General features: G+C 50.5%; 1 protein-coding gene and 1 long non-coding RNA gene across 7 annotated transcripts in view; both read left to right on the forward strand.

Moving 5' to 3' along the window:
- IZUMO2 (IZUMO family member 2) overlaps positions 1 to 12,083 on the forward strand; it is a 32,440-nt gene extending 20,357 nt beyond the window's left edge. For 2 of the 5 annotated variants that reach the window (XM_045441780.1, XM_045441781.1), the window contains exons 2-5: positions 2,262 to 2,454; positions 3,654 to 3,780; positions 6,268 to 6,369; positions 9,571 to 11,823. In XM_045441780.1, coding sequence (XP_045297736.1) covers positions 2,290 to 2,454; positions 3,654 to 3,780; positions 6,268 to 6,369; positions 9,571 to 11,465 — 2,289 coding nt within the window. In that variant the 5' untranslated portion in view covers positions 2,262 to 2,289 and the 3' untranslated portion in view covers positions 11,466 to 11,823. Of the gene's footprint in view, positions 1 to 2,261; positions 2,455 to 3,653; positions 3,781 to 6,267; positions 6,370 to 9,570 lie in introns of all 5 variants that reach the window. The other 3 variants (XM_045441786.1, XM_045441783.1, XM_045441782.1) reach the window with 3 other exon arrangements.
- Positions 12,084 to 15,358: 3,275 nt separating this feature from the next.
- On the forward strand, positions 15,359 to 19,395 carry LOC123578712. 2 transcript variants are annotated; one of them, XR_006702482.1, is made up of 3 exons: positions 15,359 to 15,483; positions 18,993 to 19,172; positions 19,294 to 19,395. It is a non-coding gene; the product is annotated as an uncharacterized LOC123578712 (long non-coding RNA). The 2 variants fall into 2 exon arrangements; XR_006702481.1 differs by lacking the exon at positions 15,359 to 15,483 and adding an exon at positions 16,400 to 16,651.
- Positions 19,396 to 19,446: the final 51 nt, after the last annotated feature.

The raw sequence follows: 19,446 nt of genomic DNA on the forward strand, positions 1-19,446 counted from the left end.
CTGTTTTGTCTCTTAAAGTCCTCATATGAGTGAAGTCATGATTTTTCTCTTTCTCTGACTAATTTCACTTAGCATAATACCCTCCAGTTGCAAATGGCAAGATTTCATTCTTTTTGATTGCTGAGTAATACTCCATTGTATATATATACCACATCTTTATCCATTCATCCATCGATGGACGTTTGGGCTCTCTCCCAACTTTGGCTATTGTTGATAGCGCTGCTATAAACATGGGGGTGCACGTGTCCCTTCGAAACAGCACGCCTGTATCCCGTGGATAAATGCCTAGTAGTGCAATTGCTGGGTCGTAGGGTAGTTCTATTTTTAGTTTTTTTGAGGAAACTCCATACTATTTTCCAGAGTGGCTGTACCAGTTTGAAGCATTATAATCTTAATTTTTGAGAGAGAGAGAGAGCACGTGCGCACAAGTGGGGGAGGGGCAGAGAGAGAGGGAAAGGGAATCCAAAGCAAGTCCCCCCTCAATGTCCGCGTGGAGCCCAACATGGGGCCTGAACTCGCAAAGCCATGAGATCATGACTGGAGCCAGAACCAAGAGTCGGACACTTAACCGACTGAGCCACCCAGGTGCCCTGGGGATTTTTAAACTTTATTTCAGCAGTTTTGAGAGAGAGAGAGAGAGAGAGAGACCATGAGTGGGGGGAGAGGGGCAGAGAGAGAGAGAGAGAGAGATCCCAAGCAGGCTCCATGCTCCTCAGTACAGAGCCAGATGTGGGGCTTGATCTCACAAACCGAGAGATCATGACCTGAGCCGAAACCAAGAGTTGGATGCTTAACTGACTGAGCCACTCAGGCGCCCCTCTTTAAACAACATCTTCAGCAGGAGATCAGGATCCTCATGCAGGATTGATAAGACAGATAGTAGCAGCTTTCCAAAAAATGGCAGATCCGTATACAATGGAATACTACTCGGCCATAAAAAGGAATGAGCCCTATCACGTGGTACAACATGGATGAACCCTGAACACAGGCTAAATGAAAGAAGCCAGGGGCCCCTGGGTGGCTCAGTCGGTTGAGCGTCCGACTTTGGCTCAGGTCATGATCTCGAGGTTCGTGGGTTCAAGCCCCGCGTCGGGCTCTGTGCTGACAGCTTGGAGCCTGGAGCCTCCTTGGGATTCTGTGTCTCCCTCTCTGCCCCTCCCCCACTCGTGCCCTCTCTTTCTCTCTCTTTCAAAAATAAACATGAAAAAAAAAATTTTTAAGTAAAAAACGAAAGAAGCCAGACACAAAGGGCCACATATTACACGATTCCATGTCTATGAAATGTCCAGAATGGGCAAATGCATTATGACAGAAAGATGAGTGGTTGTCTGGGGCTGACCTTGGAGTGGCAGCACAGAACAGGGAGATTTGGGAGTCACTGCTTCACGGTGCACGGTTTCCTCTTAGGGTGATGATGAAAATGTTCTGGAACCAGATAGTAGTGATGTTGCACAACATGGAGAATGTACTAAATGCCACTGAATTGTAGCATTTAGAGTAGTTAAAATGGTACAGGGTGTGTTACGTGTATTTTACCGTAAGAGAAAGAGTCAGGATCAAAAGGGGGCTTGGCCTCTGCAGCCAGACTTCTGGGTCTGAATCCTGCTCCGACACTCGACACCTCTACGATCTCGAGCAAGGGCCTTGACCTCTTGTGCCTCTATTTCCTCATCTGGGGATAAGTCGAGCCACTTCTTTTTTTTTTTTTAATTTAAAAAAATATTTTATTGGGGCGCCTGGGTGGCGCAGTCGGTGAAGCGTCCGACTTCAGCCAGGTCACGATCTCGCGGTCCGTGAGTTCGAGCCCCGCGTCGGGCTCTGGGCTGACGGCTCAGAGCCTGGAGCCTGTTTCCGATTCTGTGTCTCCCTCTCTCTCTGCCCCTCCCCCGTTCATGCTCTGTCTCTCTCTGTCCCAAAAATAAATAAACGTTGAAAAAAAAAATTAAAAAAAATTTTTATTTATTTTTGAGAGAGAGAGACACAGAGTATGAGCTGGGGAGGGGCAGAGAGAGACGGGGAGACAGAAGCCGAAGCAGGCTCCGGGCTCTGAGCTGTCAGCACAGAACCTGACGAGGGGCTCGAACTCACGAACGGTGAGTTCGTGACCTGAGCCGAAGTTGGACGCCCAACCGACTGAGCCACCCAGGCGCCCCTCTAGCTGCTTCTTTGAGAAGTAGTGCAGTGAGCTGAACCCCCTGTTTGCTAGTGGTTGCTGGTACGGAATGGGGGCCTCAGGCAGCCTGTCCTGACCTTTGCTCCAGCTCTTAGGAGACCAGGGCCCCCACTGTCATGAGGCATCTTTGGGAGAGTGTCTGTCTGTCTGAGCCACAACTGACCCCCTCTCTGCTCCAGTCTCCTCCTCCAGCCCTGCAGACTGAGACCTGGTCCTTTCTCCTGGAGGCACATGCCCAGGACCCAGCAGTGGCCACCGGGACCCTGATGGCTGAGGACCAGGTGAGTCTGGGTTTCCTCTTCCCCAGGATGATTTTACGGCCCCCTCAGAGAGCCATACTCATCTCTGCCTGTGGCCCGAAGATCTTCCGCCCCTCCTAATCGTGGGGAAGGGGCGAGTGTGGGAGGGACTCTGGGGCTGGGAGGTGCGGGGAGGAGAGGGCCCGGGGGCAGGATGCCCTGAGCTGGGACACAGTCTAAAAATCAGTCATCTAGGGGCGCCTGGGTGGCGCAGTCGGTTAAGCGTCCGACTTCAGCCAGGTCACGATCTCGCGGTCCGTGAGTTCGAGCCCCGCGTCGGGCTCTGGGCTGATGGCTCGGAGCCTGGAGCCTGTTTCCGATTCTGTGTCTCCCTCTCTCTCTGCCCCTCCCCCGTTCATGCTCTGTCTCTCTCTGTCCCAAAAATAAATAAACGTTGAAAAAAAAAATTAAAAAAATAAATAAATAAATAAAATAAAAATCAGTCATCTAAAGCCCGGGAGCCTTTGGGTTGCCAGATGAAGAGGGCAGTGGATGGTTTTGCTTCACCCCTAAGCCTTATCCTTGGAGTTGGGGATGGGAATTGGGATCCCGGCTTGAGTCTGGGATGGAGTGCCACTCAGGAATCGCTCTTGTACACAATGGCTTGAGAGTTTAAAAAAAAAAAAGTGTTTCTTAGGGTCGTCACATACAGGTATGCAGGTTACACACTGCACAAGGGTGCCTCATCTCAGTGGCGGGATTCACATCTTACACCTCACACACTGGTATATTGTGGCAATTTTTTTCCAGTTTATTTATTTATTTGTTTATTATTATTATTAGTGTTTATCATTATTATTATTATTTTATTTATTTTTTTTTTTTGAGAAAGAGAGAGAGAGAAAGCAGGTGGGGAGGGGCAGAGAGAGAGGGAGAGAGACTCCCAAGCAGGCCCTGGGCTGTCAGCACAGAGTTCCATGCAGGGCTCGCACTCACAAACCGGGAGATCACGACCTGGGATGAAATCAAGAGTTGGACGCTTAACCGGCTGAGCCACCCAGGTGACCCTCTGTAGGCCATCTTTACTCAGTCGTCTCAAACCAGTTGAGTCAGTATGTCCCAGCCTAGAATGTTCCAACTGTTTCAACCGCCAGCAGTGGTAGGCCCTAGGCCCATGACCTCTCCAGCCCCAGAGTTCTAGAAGGATGGGTCTCTCCACCCTGTAAAATTGGCCTTTGCAGGAATCAGTGACCTTCAAGGATGTGGCTGTGGACTTCACTCTGGAGGAGTGGGGCTGGCTGGGTCCTGGCCAGAGGGAGCTGTATCGGGACGTGATGTTGGAGAACTACCGGAACCTTCTCTCACTGGGTGAGGCCCTGCCCCCATCTGCCTTCATCTCCTTTGTGCCCACCCACTGGGTGGGCTGAGGTCATTTGCTGAGGTCATGTGGTTCCCTCTCTGTTCCTCTAATTGGTGCCTCCTGGCTGGGCTCTGGCTGTCCCTCTCTCTCTCCACTGGCTTCTCCTAGAGTCCCAGTGTCCCCAAGGGCCCCAAGTCTTCTACCTGTCCTGCACAATCTTCAGCCTGTGCCCCCACCTTCTTCTCACGCTTTCCTGGAATGCCTGTTCCAGAATCTTGGACTCCCAAGTGCTCCTTGGATGTTCATCAGGCTGCATCTTAGAATCTTTCCAAAGCACGTAAATGCTGTCCCCCAAACGTGTCTTCCTGGCCCTACACTGTCGGCCCACCCGCCTCCTGTGCCCGAGTCCCTCTCACGTTTGTTACCCTGAGCTCAGCGTCTGCACACAGACCTGCTCCAATCCTCCGGGCCCCCCCATCCCCCCAGCCCAGACCGTCCTCACTCCGCCCACCCCCCTCCCCAGCAGCCCACCACGTCCTCTCTGCCCCCCAACAATCTGCTCATCGCCCCCCCTCCATCCCTGCAGTCCAGCCCTGACCTGGCCTTATCCTCACCCCCTGGCCCTTCTCTGGCCTCCTCAGTGGTCTGTCTTTCTGTCCGCCTCCGTCTACCCTCAGTTTCTTTTTCTGGTCCTTCTGTCTGGCCTTTCCCCTGGAAGCAATGGTGGTTTGAAGGCCGCTTCCTCAGCCGTCCTCACTTACACACGTTCCCTGGACAAACTCACCAAGAACTCGCTTAAGCACCTGTGTCGGGGCCCCAGGAGAGCCCCCAAGTTTGGGTGGTTCTCTCGGAGGACCCACAGGCCTCACGTGTAGCTGTGCTCACAGCCAAGACTCCTTGCAGCAAGAGGACACAGAGCACGGGCGGCAAAGGGATAAGGCACGTGGGGCGAAGTCTAGCAGCAACCAGGGCAGGGTCCCCTCCCCGTTGAGTCACACAGGACCTACAACAAGATGTGTCAACACGTGTGAGGTGTCGTCCACCGGGGACACTCGCTAGAGACCCGGTCAGCGCCCAGGGTTTCGCTGAGGTCTGGTCATGTCAGCAGCCTCCGCCTGGCACGGACCAAGCTCCCGACTCCCCGAAGGAAAAGCAGGTGTCGGGCAGAAGCCACAGTGTTTGCACAAACGGCTGAGGCGCCGGGAACCTCTCCTGTCGATCAGGAACTACTGGGAACCCTCTTGAAATCCAGCTTCCCAAACGCCAGCCAGGGGTAGCCTTGTGAGCAGGGCTTTCCAGAAAGAGCAGGCAGCCTGCCGTGTGAACCTTTTCTGCACAACTCGTGTGTACAGAACGACGTCCCATTGGTCTGTCCCCTGAGCTCCAACTTGATGCAGCTAGTGGCCTCCCCTGAGCTCACGACGTCCCCACAGACCCCCTCCTCGTCTGCCCACCCTCCCATCTCAGGGACAGTCGCCCACCCGTCCTCGGCCCTGCCTTCAGCGGCTTCAGACCCTCGTGTGGCCTGGCCCCTGCCGGCCTCCTCGATCTCATCTCCATCCGTTCTCTCCCTTCCTCACTTCTCCAGTGGGAGGAAGGTTCGCCTTCTCAGGCGGGAGCTTGTCCACTCCTGGGAACGGTCAGTAGGGAGATGCGTCCCTTTCCCACAGCTGTGTAACGGATCACCGCAAACCTGGTGGCTTAATACGGAAGAAATTCGTTCCCTTACGGTTCAGAAGCCAGACGTGCAAAATCCAGGCGGAGGCAGGGTCCTGCTCCTTCTGAAGGCTCCAGGGCGGAGTCCTTCCTGGATGCAGCTTCCGGAGGTCCCGGGTGACCCTGGCTGTTCCTCGCCTTGTATCCCCATCACCCCGATCTCGGCCTCTATCTTCACATGACCTTTCCCCTGCCCAAGTGTGTCTGTGCATCATCCCCTAAGGCCCGACCTACTCCCGCAGGACCCCGTCTGAACGAATTACATCCTCAAAGCCCCGATTTGCCAAGGAAGGTCACATTCTGAGGTTTCTGTGGACAAAGTTTGGGGGGAACACTGTTCAGCCCCCTATAGGAAGAGAGAAATGAGCTTAAACATCGCGGCATAGAAAAAGTAAAAAGAAACCGATGAGATTAATTTCAGTGATATGGTTCATTGCACCCAATCTGTCCAAAATATGAACATTTTGGTATGTGTGGCAATCATAACCAACACACAAATTACTAATGAGATGTTTTACATCTTTCTCCATAATAAGTCTTCAAATATGGTGTGTATTTCACATCGAACTTGAACAACACAGAGCCAGCGCCTTAAACAGTGACGTCAGGGCTCAGGCTCTTTCTGGAATGTAGTAGGCGCTCAACAAATGAGTCTTGCACTGACCAGTAGAGCCTCCAATCAGTAGGCACCCAATGTATGCATCTCCCCGGCACACCCAGGGCCTGGGACCCAGCCCTGAGGCCTCCCTATGACTGGCCAAATCTTGTGTCTTTTCTAGGGGCAGGGCCTCCAGGGTTCAAACCCGACGTGATCTCCCGTCTGGAGCGAGGGGAGGAGCCCAGGATGGAGAAGAGAGAAGGCTGGCAAACGACCTGGCCAGGTGGGTGCGGATGTCCAGCAGGTATAAGTCGTCTTCCTCCCTTGTCTGTCGTGATCAGTGACAGGAGTGAGGCAGCACACGCCACGATCGTGGGCGCAGGGTCTGAATCCCAGCCACACCACTTCCTGGCTCTGGGACTTTCTGGCAAGTCATTTAGCCAACTGTGCCTCAGTTTCCTCACCTGCACAGCGGGGTGAATAATAGTACCCAGGGTTGGAAAGGATAAACGGATTAACACGTAAAGTGTAGCCCAGCGCCTGGCTCACGGTAACCCCTGGTCAGAACAGGCTACGATGATTATCGGTGATTGTTTATTGGGGAGCATCTGTATAAAGACCCAGAAGTGGGACCCGGCCTGACGCGCTGGGGAACAGGAAGCCGGGTTTTTGCCGCCACTGGCCCACGGACTCCATGAGGGGAGGGCGTTGAAGCGTCTTTGTTTCTGTCGCTGTCTACCGTGTTGTGGGTGGGGTTGCCCCCCTGCCCCTCACCACAGCCTCCCCCCGGCCTCCCCCCTCAGGCTTATGCCCTCCAGTGCATCCCACACAGCTCCAGAGGGGTCTGCCTGCACCCAGAGCTGATCCCACTCCCCTGCGCACAGCCACCCCGTAGCTCCCTAGTGCCCCTGAGAGCAAGTCGTAGCCCCTCAGGCCCAGAACTGGAGGCGCCGTGTGGCCCGGCCTGTGGTATCTCTGGCCTCACGTCTCATCCCGGTCCCCCATGGCTGTACCCCACGTCCTGACCCCGCTGAAGCACTTGTTTGTCCCTGTCTGAACGTTGTTTTTTTTTTTTTTTAATCAGTATATATTTTTTAAATTTGTTTATTTTGAGAGAGAGAGAGAGCACACGCTCATGTGTGAGTGTCAGTGGGGGAGGGGCAGAGAGATTGAGAGAGAGAGAGAGAGAGAGAGAGAGAGAGAGAGAGAATCCCAAGCAGGCTTCGCACCTGCAGTGCAAAGTCCAATGCGGGGCTCAAACTCATGAACCGTGAGATCATGGCCTGAGCTGAAACCGAGAGTCGGATGCTTAGCTCGCTGAGCCACCCAGGCACTCCTGGGTGGGCATTCAGGTATCCGGATTGGCGAGCCTGGGTCTCGTGCCTACTCTAAATGGGGTGGGGGAGACTGTGATTAACAGCCCCGCCAAGACTACATGGAAAGGGGAATAGTGTTTCTTCAAGGGCAGGGATGCTATGGAGACGAGGAGGGTATGTCCAAAATGTCCAAGTGCCAGCCTGCCCCTCCCCCTCTCTGAGGGCAAGGGTCAGATGTCTCGCTCAGCACAGAGGCGTGTACCCCCAGCACTGTGGTTAGCAAGTAAGTAACAACTGTACAATTAATAGGTAGCTCATGGGGGCACCTGGGTCAGTCGGTTAAAGCATCTGACTCGATCTCCGCTCAGGTCGTGATCTCGAAGTCCGTGGGATTGAGCCCCACACCAAGCTCTGTGCCGGCAGTGCGGAGCCTGCTTGGGATTCTATCTCTGCCCCTCCCCCACTCACGCACACGTACTCTCAAAATAAACAAACTTTTCCTCTCAAAATAAACAAACTGGAAAAAATTTAAAAAACTGCATTAAAGAGGTATCCCGTGAACAAATCTGCTAGCATCAAAAAATCAATCCCCTTCAGCAGATTCCATATGGCTTTGCTTCCGGCTTATCATCTCTCCTCTACACGCCCCTTTCTCCAAATTGCGAGGTTGGGCTATAAAAGCCTCACGTACATTGAATATTTATTGGTATCTTTTGATCAAATTAAAGTTATTTGTGTTCATCTCAGCAACTTTGAAAATCTAAGGAAGGAATAAAGCAGGAAATGGAAATCTCCCCATAATCATGCTTGCTTCTCAAAAAACTACTTTTTTCATATTTTATTTTATTTTATTTTATATTATTTTATTTTGAGAGAGAGAGTGCAAGTAGGGGAGGGGAGCAGAGGGGGGGGGAGAGAGAGAGAGAGAGAGAGAGAGAGAGAGAGAGAGAGATCTTAAGCAGCCTCCACGTTCATCGTGGTGGGCTCGATCCCGTGACCCTGGGATCGTGATGTGAGCTGAAATCAAGAGTCGGGTGCTTAACCGACTGAACCGTCCAGGTGCCCCTGCTTTTAACATGTTACCCCAAAAGCTTGACCGTATTTTTTAATTACAAAAGTATATAATAAAATTTTTTTTTTTCAACGTTTATTTATTTTTGGGACAGAGAGAGACAGAGCATGAATGGGGGAGGGGCAGAGAGAGAGGGAGACACAGAATCGGAAACAGGCTCCAGGCTCTGAGCCATCAGCCCAGAGCCCGACGCAGGGCTCGAACTCACGGACCGCGAGATCGTGACCTGGCTGAAGTCGGACGCTCAACCGACTGCGCCACCCAGGCGCCCCCAAAAGCATATAATAAAAACATGAATAAACCAGACACAAAAGGATACACATCATATGATTCCACTTACATGAGGTGCCTAGAGTGGGCAGATTCGTAGAGCCAGAGTGGAATGGTGGAATGGTGTTTGCCAGGGGCTGGGGAAGGGGGAACAGGAGTTTGTGTTTAATGGGTATAGTGTTTCAGTTTGGGAAGATGAGAAAGTTCTGGAGACGGATGGCGAGGCTGGTTGCACCGCAGCTGTGAATGTATATATGCAACTGAACGGTACACCTAGAAACGACTGAGATGTCTTGTTCTATGTTGTATGTGTTTTATCACATCGAAAAGCAAATATGATAAATGGAGAACCCTCCAGTCCACCATGCACATGCACACGCACGTTTACACGTAGATACACCTATACAACTCAGTCCTTTTTATATCTCGAGGCCACGACAAGAATCTGTGTCATGTCTTTTGAAACGGCAACATAAACCGTGAAACTTGTCTTTCATTTTTGTTAATTGTTTTCTGTCTATTTGTTATTGAGAGAGAGAGAGAGAGAGAGAGAGAGAGACAGGGTGCCAGCAGGGGAGGGATAGAGAGAGAGGGAGACACAGAATCCGCAGCAGGCTCCGGGCTCCGAGCTGTCAGCACAGAGTCCGACGCGGGGCTCGAACTCACGGACCGTGAGATCATGACCTGAGGCAAAGTCAGATGTTTCACCACCCGAGCCACCCAGGCGTCCCTGAAATTCGTCTTCTAAAGTCTCCAGCGCCGGTGCCGTGTCATCAGCTTCCTGTGTCCCGACGTGGGCAATATTCACATTTTCTGTTTCTTTCAGACTTGGAGACGAGGTCTGCACCGACTCAGGAGACGCTTGTGAAAAAGAGCATTTCTGCAGAGGCCGCTTCCCCAGCGGGAAAGACGGGGGGCGGTTTAAGGGCAGCGCTGGGAGATGCCAGACTGGGGGGATCCCGGGCGTGTGGCCTCCGGTCGGAGGACCGGGGAAGGCAGGAGAGGCATTTGAGGTGCTTGTCGGCTACTCCCAAGGAAGCCGTCTGTGGGGAGAGAGGCCTCGGCGGTCACGAGCTTGGGCGAAGCCTCAGGCGCGCCTCCGCCCGCGTCCGGAAGCAAAGAGGGCCAGGCGGGGAGAGAGCCCGGCAGAGGGACGGGCCGAGAAAGAGCCTGAAACGCCAAAGGACGTTGGTAGAGAGGAAGCCATTCAGCTGCGCGGAATGCGGGAAGGCCTGCGTTTACCACTCAGACTACATCCTGCACCAGAGAATTCACACCGGAGAGAAACCCTACAAGTGTGACGATTGCGGGAAGGCCTTCAGCAACAGCTCCTATTTCATCCAGCACCACGGCATTCACACGGGAGAGAAGCCGTACGCGTGCGGCGAATGCGGCAAGACCTTCACCCAGAGCTCCTCGCTTACCGAGCACCAGAGGATCCACACGGGCGAGAGACCCTACAGATGCAAGGAGTGCGGGAAGGCCTTCACCCAGAGCTCCTCCCTCGTCAAACACCAGCGCTGCCACACGGGGGAGAAACCCTACAAATGCAACCAGTGCGGGAAGTTCTACTCGCAGGTGTCCCACCTCACCCGCCACCAGAAAACCCACACGGGGGAGAAGCCCTACAAATGCGGCGAGTGTGGCAAGGCCTTCTGTCACACTTCCTCCTTGACCCAGCACCAGACCATCCACACCGGAGAGAAGCCCTACAAATGTAACGAGTGCGGGAAGACCTTCAGCCACAGCTCGTCCCTGTCCCAGCATCAGCGCGTCCACACCGGCGAGAAGCCCTATGAGTGTCACGCGTGTGGCAAAGCCTTCGGCCACAGCTCCTCCCTGACTCAGCATCAGAGAATTCACACCGGCGAGAAGCCCTATGAGTGTCACGAGTGTGGGAAGGCGTACACGCAGATTTCGCACCTCATGAGGCACCAGAGCATTCACGTGGGAGAAAAACCCTACGTATGTGACGAGTGCGGGAAGGCTTTCAGTCACACCTCGTCCTTCACCCAGCACCAGACGATTCACACCGGGGAGAAGCCCTACAAATGTAACGACTGTGGGAAAACCTTCAGCCAGAACTCGTCGCTGACACGCCACCAGAGGATTCACACCGGGGAGAAGCCGTACGAGTGCCGGGCGTGCGGGAAGGCCTACACCCAGATTTCCCACCTCATCCAACACCAGAGGATTCACACCGGGGAGAAGCCGTACGAGTGCGGGGAGTGCGGGAAAGCCTTCAGCCGCAGCACCCACCTTATCGAGCATCAGAAAATCCACACGGGCGAGAAGCCCTACAAGTGTGAAGAGTGTGGGAAAACATTCGGTCACCACTCATCCCTCACTCAGCACCAGAGGATTCACACCGGCGAGAAACCCTACGCCTGTAAGGAATGCGGCAAAGCCTTCAACCAGAGCATCCACCTCATTCAGCACCAGAGGATTCACACCGGGGAGAAGCCCTATGAGTGTAACGACTGTGGGAAAACCTATACCCAGATTTCACACCTGATTCAACACCAGAAGGTTCACACGGGTGGCAGTCGCCACGTGCGTAAGGCACGCGGGGAGGACCTCAGCTGGAGTCCACGCCTGACTGAACACCGGAGACCCCACACCGTGCGCGACGCCTACGTCTGCGATGGTTTGGAGAAAGCCTTGGCTTGGGGCACACAGCTTGCCGATTGTCAGAGAGTGCCTGCTGGCCAGAGAGCCTGAGAAGGGAGCCGACTGGTGGTCCCGCTGCTGGGTTCGGTTCGGCCTTCATCATCGGGAACCTCCTCCCTCCCAGAGAGGGACCCTAACACCACGTATTGTGAGAGTTGGTTTCTCTGTTTCCTACAAAAAGATGACACAGGGTGTCACCAGCTGGGACAGCTTCTGATCGTTTTTGGCGCTCCCCCCTAAAATCGCAGCCTCTCTCCCGTTTCTCAGCCTTACAGTGTCCCCAAAGGGTGGTGTAAATGGAATGTAACTTCATCTGATAGCTTTTTTTTAATGTCTACCTTTTTGAGAGAGAGCGAGAGAGAGAGAGCGTGAGCAGGGACGGGGCAGAGAGAGAGGGAGACACAGAATCCGAAGCAGGCTCCGGGCTCTGAGCTGTCAGCACAGAGCCCCACGTGGGGCTCGAACTCACGAGATCACGACCTGAGCTGAAGTTGGACGCTTAACCAACTGAGCCGCCTAGGCGCCCCTTCATCTGATATCTTTAATAAGGTCTCTTTGAATTTTTCAAATTTACTGATCATTCATGAAATCGGAGCCTGAAAATTCCAGGAAAAAAAAAAAAACACAGCTGGAAAGATAAACCCTTTTGAGTACAAGCTACGTAGCCAGCTGAACGTAAACACTAGATGATTTTAGTTTCCTTTGAAACTTTAAGCTACAAATTTCACGGCAAAATCCGCAGTTGGCTTAAATACTGAATACGTTTCACATATTTACAGCCATTTTTATTTTTCTTTGATGTTTATTTTTGAGAGAGAGAGAGAGAGAGAGAGAGAGAGTACCCGTACGTGAGCAGGGGAGGGGCAGAGAGAGGAGACACAGAATCCGAAGCAGGCTCCAGGCTCCGAGCCGTCAGCACAGAGCCCGACGCGGGGCTCACCCCCCCTTGAACCGCGAGATCATGACCTGATCGAAAGCTGGACACCTGACCGACTGAGCCAGCCAGGCGCCCTCAAATGTCATTTAAAAATAAATGTCATTTCATCGTGATCAGAGTGTAGGAACAATGTTGGCTTCTCTGATTTGTCCTTATTATACCATGAACATTGTCCTTTGTAACTACAGACACCTCGTACTCATCATTATTGGGGCTAACGATATTTCATTGGTGGGTGTAAAATGATTTACAAGTCCATTCCCCTGTGTAGGCTTTGTTCCAAGCCCCTGATTGACAGGTTGTTCACCACTTTTCCCAGTTATGAATGATGTTATAATGAGCACCTCCAAGATTATTTCTCTACGTCGCAGTCCCAGGATGGGAATAACGGGAACAAGATTGCAATCATTTTCCTGATTCCTGGAACGTTTTGTCAGATTGCTTCCCAAGTGAGCTGGACCTTGTCTACCTGGCAAGCTGCGCATGGGGACCACATTTCCACTCATTTCCACTACATTTTTACCAGCACTGATCATCCATAATTTTTTCCTATGTCAGACCTATCAAATGGCTAGTGTTTTCGGTAACTTAACTGTGTGCCAGTTTCCGTCCCAAGCCCTTGGTATGTTATGAGTCCTCATTCTCCCAACAGCCCCACCTGTTCGGGGCTGTATCGTCCCATTTCGCGGGTGAGGACACTGAGGCACAGGGAGATGAAGTAGCCAGAGCCTCACAGCTATGAGCTCGTGGAGTATGGATTCAAGCCCACGTAGTCAGGCTCAGAAGCGAGGCTGTGTCCTTCTATTGGGATTGAGCACATTGCATGTATAACATTTCCTTCTTAAAATAATGTTTCTTACTGTAAAAACCAATACATGCTTCCTACAGAAAGTTTAGAAGATCTGGAAAATCCAGATGTCACCCAAAGTTCAGTGCTCCCCAGAGATAACTGTTAACTGTTTGGATACATTTCTGCTACTTTAAAAACTTTATAATATTATAAAATGCTTAAAATAAATCTGGGGTATACTGAATATGCCACTTAGCATACTTCTAATGTATTCAACTTTATATCACAGGCCCCTATCTTCAAATATCATGATTTACCCATGTCATCAAATAATCTTTAACAACCAGACATTCGGGGGATTTGCATAGTGTATGTTTATCCAGCCAGTGAATCAGCCAATCCCCTGTCGGACACTTTGGTTGTTTCCACTTTTTGACTTTATTATAAACATCCCTTCTACTGAAGTCTTTGGCTGAGCACCTGACCAGTTTCCAAGTGAAACCCTGGCAGGGAGGTCATGGGGTCAAAGAATGTTTCAACGATCCCAGACACGTGTGCCAATGGCTTCCCAGAAGTTCTGTAGCAACTGGCATTCTGACTAGCGGCGGCTGGGACTGCGTCTGACCAATGTCATCCGTGGTAACTATTACCATGTTTAAAAGTCTTCCCATGTTATTTCTAGGGGCGCCTGGGTGGCTCAGTCGGTTAAGTGTCCAGCTTCAGCTCAGGTCATGATCTCATGGCTCATGGGTTCGAGCTCCACTTCGGGCTCTGTGCTGACAGCTTGGAGCCTGGAGCCTGCTTCGGATTCTGTGGTCTCCCCCTTCTCTCTCTCTGCCCCCCACACCCACTTATGCTCTGCGTCTGTCTCAAAAATAAAAACATTAAAAAATGGAAAAATAATCTTCCCATGTATTTCTTTTAATGTATGACTCCTTTCATGATTGAGGAAATACTTGTTTATGGTGAATAATTCATAGAACACAAAAATGAAAGCTATGGCTCTGTATAAATCTTCATTCCAAAGATATATCCACATAAAGATAGCACACAATGTGTCTGGTATAACACACACACACACACACACACACGATATTATTTTTCTTAAAGATTTTTATGTTGTTTATGTAATCTCTACACCCAACGTGGGGCTCGAACCCACAACCCCGAGATCAAGAGTCGCATGCTCTATTGACTGAGCCAGCCAGGCACACCCACACATATGATTTTAGAAGTAACTTTTTTCACTTTTTCACTTGGTATAATGTGGGTATTTTCCCATGATAATGCAAAACATATACATACACACACACACACATATATATGTACATATATATGTTTCCTCATTTTTAACAATTGCATAATACTTCATACTAGGGTTTCTTGAATTTATGTAACCAATCCCTATTAATTGACATTGAGATTGTTTTTGTTTTCTTTTTCATCATTGGAATTTACTGTTTGACACTTGTGCAAAATATCTCCATAAGATGAACGCCTAGAAAGAATCCTTTGGGACCATATAATGTCCATGTTTAAAATTTTGATAATTATTGCTAAATAATCCTCCAAAAAAGGATGATTTACAGGACTCCTGGAAGTGTATACAAATGCCTACTTGTTCCCCCATTTTCTTCAAAAATTACGCACTATTAGCCTTTTAAAAATATTTCTAATAAGTAAATATGTCCTCTCAATAGTGAGATTAATGGTCTTTTATGTGTTTGTTGACGTTTAGCCTTTGAATTGCTTTTTTCCGTATTTTGCCCACTTTTAATTGGGCTGCTTTTTTATATTGATTTATAGGAACAAGTCTTTATGTATTACACATATTCACCTTTTGGCATATACACTAGAAATATTTTCCCCTGATTTGTTGTTGCGCTTTCAATTTTGTTTGTGATGTATTTTGCTATACAGAATTTAAAAATCTTTAGGTATTCAAATCTATTTGTATTTTCTCTTATAGTTCTTTGGCCTACTATCAGCCTACTTAAGAAAGGCCTTCCTCACCCCCAGGATTATGAAAAAGATTATCCTATATTTTATTCTCGTACTTTTATGACTTTTTGACAATTAAATTTTTATTCCATCTGCATTTTAATTTTTGTTTTTTTAAATGTTTATTTGGTTTTGAAAGAGAGAGTGCACAAGCAGGGGAGGTGCAGCAGGGGGAGAGGCAGGGACAGAAGATCTGAAGTGGGTTCTGTGGTGACAACAGAGAGCCGAATGTGGGACTGGAACTCACGAACCATGAGATCATGACCAAAGCCGAAGCCGGACACTCAACCAACTGAGCCACGTAGGTGCCCCTCCACCTGCATTTTTGAACACATCTTATGGTATGACTTTTCAGTTTCTAGAGGCCACCTGCATTCCCTGGCTGGTGGCCCCTTCCATGTTCAAAGCCAGCAGGGTAGCATCTTTAAGCCCCTCCTCATAATGTATTCCTCGATGTAGGTACCTTTCTTAGCACATTTAGCCCACTCCCTTCACAAAGACTCACTGCCACCCCTTAACTAACATACTAATGTAGAATACGTATAATTTTAGTATAAAAGAAGCTAATTTTGGGGCGCCTGGGTAGCTCAGTCATTTAAGCGTCCGACTTTGGCTCAGGTCATGATCTCACAGTTCGTGAGTTTGAGCCCCACGTTGGGCTCTGTGCTGACAGATCAGAGCCTGGAGCCTGCTTCGGATTCTGTGTCTCCCTCTCTCTCGGCCCCTCCCCTGCCTGTGCTCTGTCTCAAAAATAAAAAACAATACATAATTAAACGAAGCTAATTAAAAAAAATTTTTTTAAATGTTTATTTATTCTTGAGACAGAGACAGAGCGTGCAGGGGAGGGGCAGATAGAGAGGGAGACACAGAATCCGAAACAGGCTCCAGGCTCTGAGCTGTCAGCACAGAGCCCAATGCGGGGCTCAAACCCATGAACTGTGAGATCATGACCTGAGCCAAAGTCCGACGCTTAACCGACTGAGCCATCCAGGCTCCCCATATGAAGCTAATTTTTATTCTTGCCTTTGCCAGTCTTGTTGTCTGATCCAGATTCCCTATTTTTTTTTAACGTTTATTTATTTTTGAGACAGAGAGAGACAGAGCATGAACGGGGGAGGGGCAGAGAGAGAGGGAGACACAGAATCGGAAACAGGCTCCAGGCTCTGAGCCATCAGCCCAGAGCCTGACGCGGGGCTCGAACTCACGGACCGCGAGATCGTGACCTGGCTGAAGTCGGACGCTTAACCGACTGCGCCACCCAGGCGCCCTCCCTATTTTTTTTTAAACCAGAATAGTTTAAGACTATATTACCAAGGACGCCTGGGTTTCAAGTACAGAAAACTCAAAATAGTTCAAACCATAGGGATAATATGCTTACCCAAGTAGCCAAAAGAACCCAAAGCAAGGCATGCATCCTGTTTATCCTGGCACTTCTGGATGCCTTCAACGGCAAGTAAAAGAAAACCCCAACTCAGATTGTCATAAACACTGGAAAGAATAAATCTACAGGTAGGCAACCTTCAGCTTCTATACATACGTTAATACGGTAAAACCTTGGATTGCGAGTAAACCTGGTCTGCGAGTGTTCCGCAAGGCGAGCAAACGTTTCTAATAAATTTTAACTTGATAAACGAGCGAGGTCTTGCAACGTGAGCTGTGTGATGCTGGCTGTCACATGATCACAACTGAGCCAATGGTTCTTGAAAGTCTCTTTGCTCTACAAGTGCTTTGTGTTACAAGTGCGTTTCTGGAATGAATTATGCCTGCAAACCGAGGTTTTACTCTATTTCTTTACAGTGCACTTGAGATTCATATGGTGTTTATTGCATATTTACGTTCTCAAATCATTTTATTTCCTGATCAGAGTTGCCCTTTTGTTTCCGTCTCAGCCCCTCGCCCGTTTACTTCATAGCACGTCTCATAATTCCCTGTGACAGGTCTCCTATTGACTGCTTGCTCCCTGACACCCTGAAGGCTGGGTCTGTGTGTCTTTCGCCACTATGTCCTCAGCACCTAGAGCACTGCATAGAATATAGTAGGTTCTCAGGTTCACCGACTCCCAGTATGATCTCATCTCAATCCTTTACTCGTTATTTCCAAATAAGGCCACGTTGTGTTTCCAGGTGAGCGTGAGTTCTGGGCACTGTTTCGTCCACTACCATCCCTAGCAGCTCTAGGTGGCTGCACCAGCAACTGCCTCGTGGGTTTTTGTTTTTGTTTTTTTCTGAGAGAGGAAGGGGGAGGGGCAGAGGGAGAGAGAGAATCCCAAACAGGCTGCACGCCCAGCACAGAGCCCAACACGGGGCTTGATCTCAAAACCATGAGACCACGACCCAAGTGGAAATCAAGAGTCAGACGCTTTTTAAAAAAATGTTTTATTTATTGGGATGCCTGGGTGGCTAAGTCGGTTGAGCATCCGACTTCAGTTCAGGTCATGATCTTGCAGTTCATGAACTTGAGCCCCACGTTGGGCCTGCTGCTGTCAGCACAAAGCCTGCTTCGGATCCTCTGTCCCCCTCTCTCTGCCCCTTTCCCACTCTCTCAAAAATAAGTTTAAAACCATTAAAAAAATAAATGTTTTATTTACTTTGAGAGAGAAAGCGAATCCTAAGCAGGCTCTGCTCTGTCAGCGTAGAGCCCTACATGGGGCTCGACCCCACGAACTGTGGGATCATGATGTGAGCTGAAATCAGAAGTCATACACTTAGAGGTGCCTGGTGGCTCAGTCGGTTAAGCGTCTGCCTTCAGACCAGGTCATGATCTTGCAGTTCATGGGTTCAAGCGCCGCATCGGGCTCTGTGCTGACAGCTCGGAGCCTGGAGCCTGCTTCAGATTCTGTGTCTCCCTCTCTCTCTGCCTCTTGCCCTCTCACACTCTGTCTCTCTCTCTCAAAAATAAACATTAAAAAAACCCTTTTTTAATTAAAAAAAAAAAAACCAAAAAAACAGTCATTGGCTTGACCCACTGAGCCACCCAGGCGCCCCTCAGCAAAGGTTCCGAGAGTCACTGTGCTTGGCCCAGCTTAAGTCATGCCCATCTCTGCATCAATCACAGTGGCAGAAGGAGGGAATGGCTGGCTGGCCAAACTAGGTCATATACCCTTTGCGTAGAACAGGGAGGGAATACGGGGGGGGATGCCGAACTACACGTGTCGCCAAGAGAAGACAGGGCTGCCGGGGAGGTGAAGGGTGGCTCTCAGAAAGGTGAGTGATAGGCGTTCGCTGTAACCGGCGGCGCCAACAGCTTTTATCTTGTACCCCGGTGTCCGTGAGGTGCACGGGGGATTGGTCACTTGGGCCACGGTGGCACAAGGTGGAGAGCCACTTCCTTCAGGAGTACTGCTCTTCCCAGCCTCCTGGGGAGTCCCCCCGGCAGGGAGCACCACAAGATTTCTGCCGGGTGCTCAGACCTCGGTGATCAACCCAGCCTGGGATATTGTCAAAGGGCTTCGTGTTCTTTCCAAGGGAGCATCGGAAAGCCCCTGCCAGAGAGAGGCTTGTGCCCCGGGGCTGTGGCGGTGGTGGTGGGGGGGGGGTGTTCCTCATACCCCTTCGGCCAGGGCACATCTGCTTTCATCTTTTTTAATGTTTATTTTTGAGAGAGAAAGAGAGTGTGAGAATGAGTGGGGGAGGGGCAGAGAGAGGGAGACACAGAATCCGAAGCAGGCTCCGGGCTCCGAGCTGTCAGCACAGGGCCCGATGCGGGGCTCGAACCCACGAACCATGAGATTGTGACCTGAGCTGAAGTCGGACGCTGAACCGACGGAGCCCCCCAGGCGCCCCCACCTTCATCTTTTTTATACAGTGGGTTCCTAGGTCGTTTGCTTAGAGCAGGATCTTCTCAACGTTAGGTGTCCGCATGCCGCCACCGGCTTGGGTTCCGCAGACTGGCCACCTTCTGCCCGCCTGAGACACCAGCTGCCTGCGCCAGGACCCTCCTCACCCACCTATTTCAATCAACACCCCTTAAGCCTTTCAAGCACGACTGCGAGTGGACAAAAAGTATCACTTGCCATGAATGGAAGTTTGCCGTAAGTAAAATGCAGCAAAAACTTTGCATTGTCCCCCCGCCCCAGGGCAGAGCCGGAGTCCTGCTCTGCCTGAAGGGGGAGATGGGGAAATGCAAGGTGTTGAAGCTGCTTCCTCACTCAGGTGACCTGAAGGATGCACAGACTCCAAAAGGAAAGCGTGGCCTCTCCAGTGGATCGAGTTCCAGCCCCACCCCCTCCCCACCGCCACCGATCCACAGTGGACACGTAGCACGGGCGAGTGAAACCTGTTCAGCCACAGCATTAATCTGGTTCG

This window comes from Leopardus geoffroyi, chromosome E2 (assembly GCF_018350155.1).
Source record: "Leopardus geoffroyi isolate Oge1 chromosome E2, O.geoffroyi_Oge1_pat1.0, whole genome shotgun sequence".
NCBI lineage: Eukaryota > Metazoa > Chordata > Mammalia > Carnivora > Felidae > Leopardus > Leopardus geoffroyi.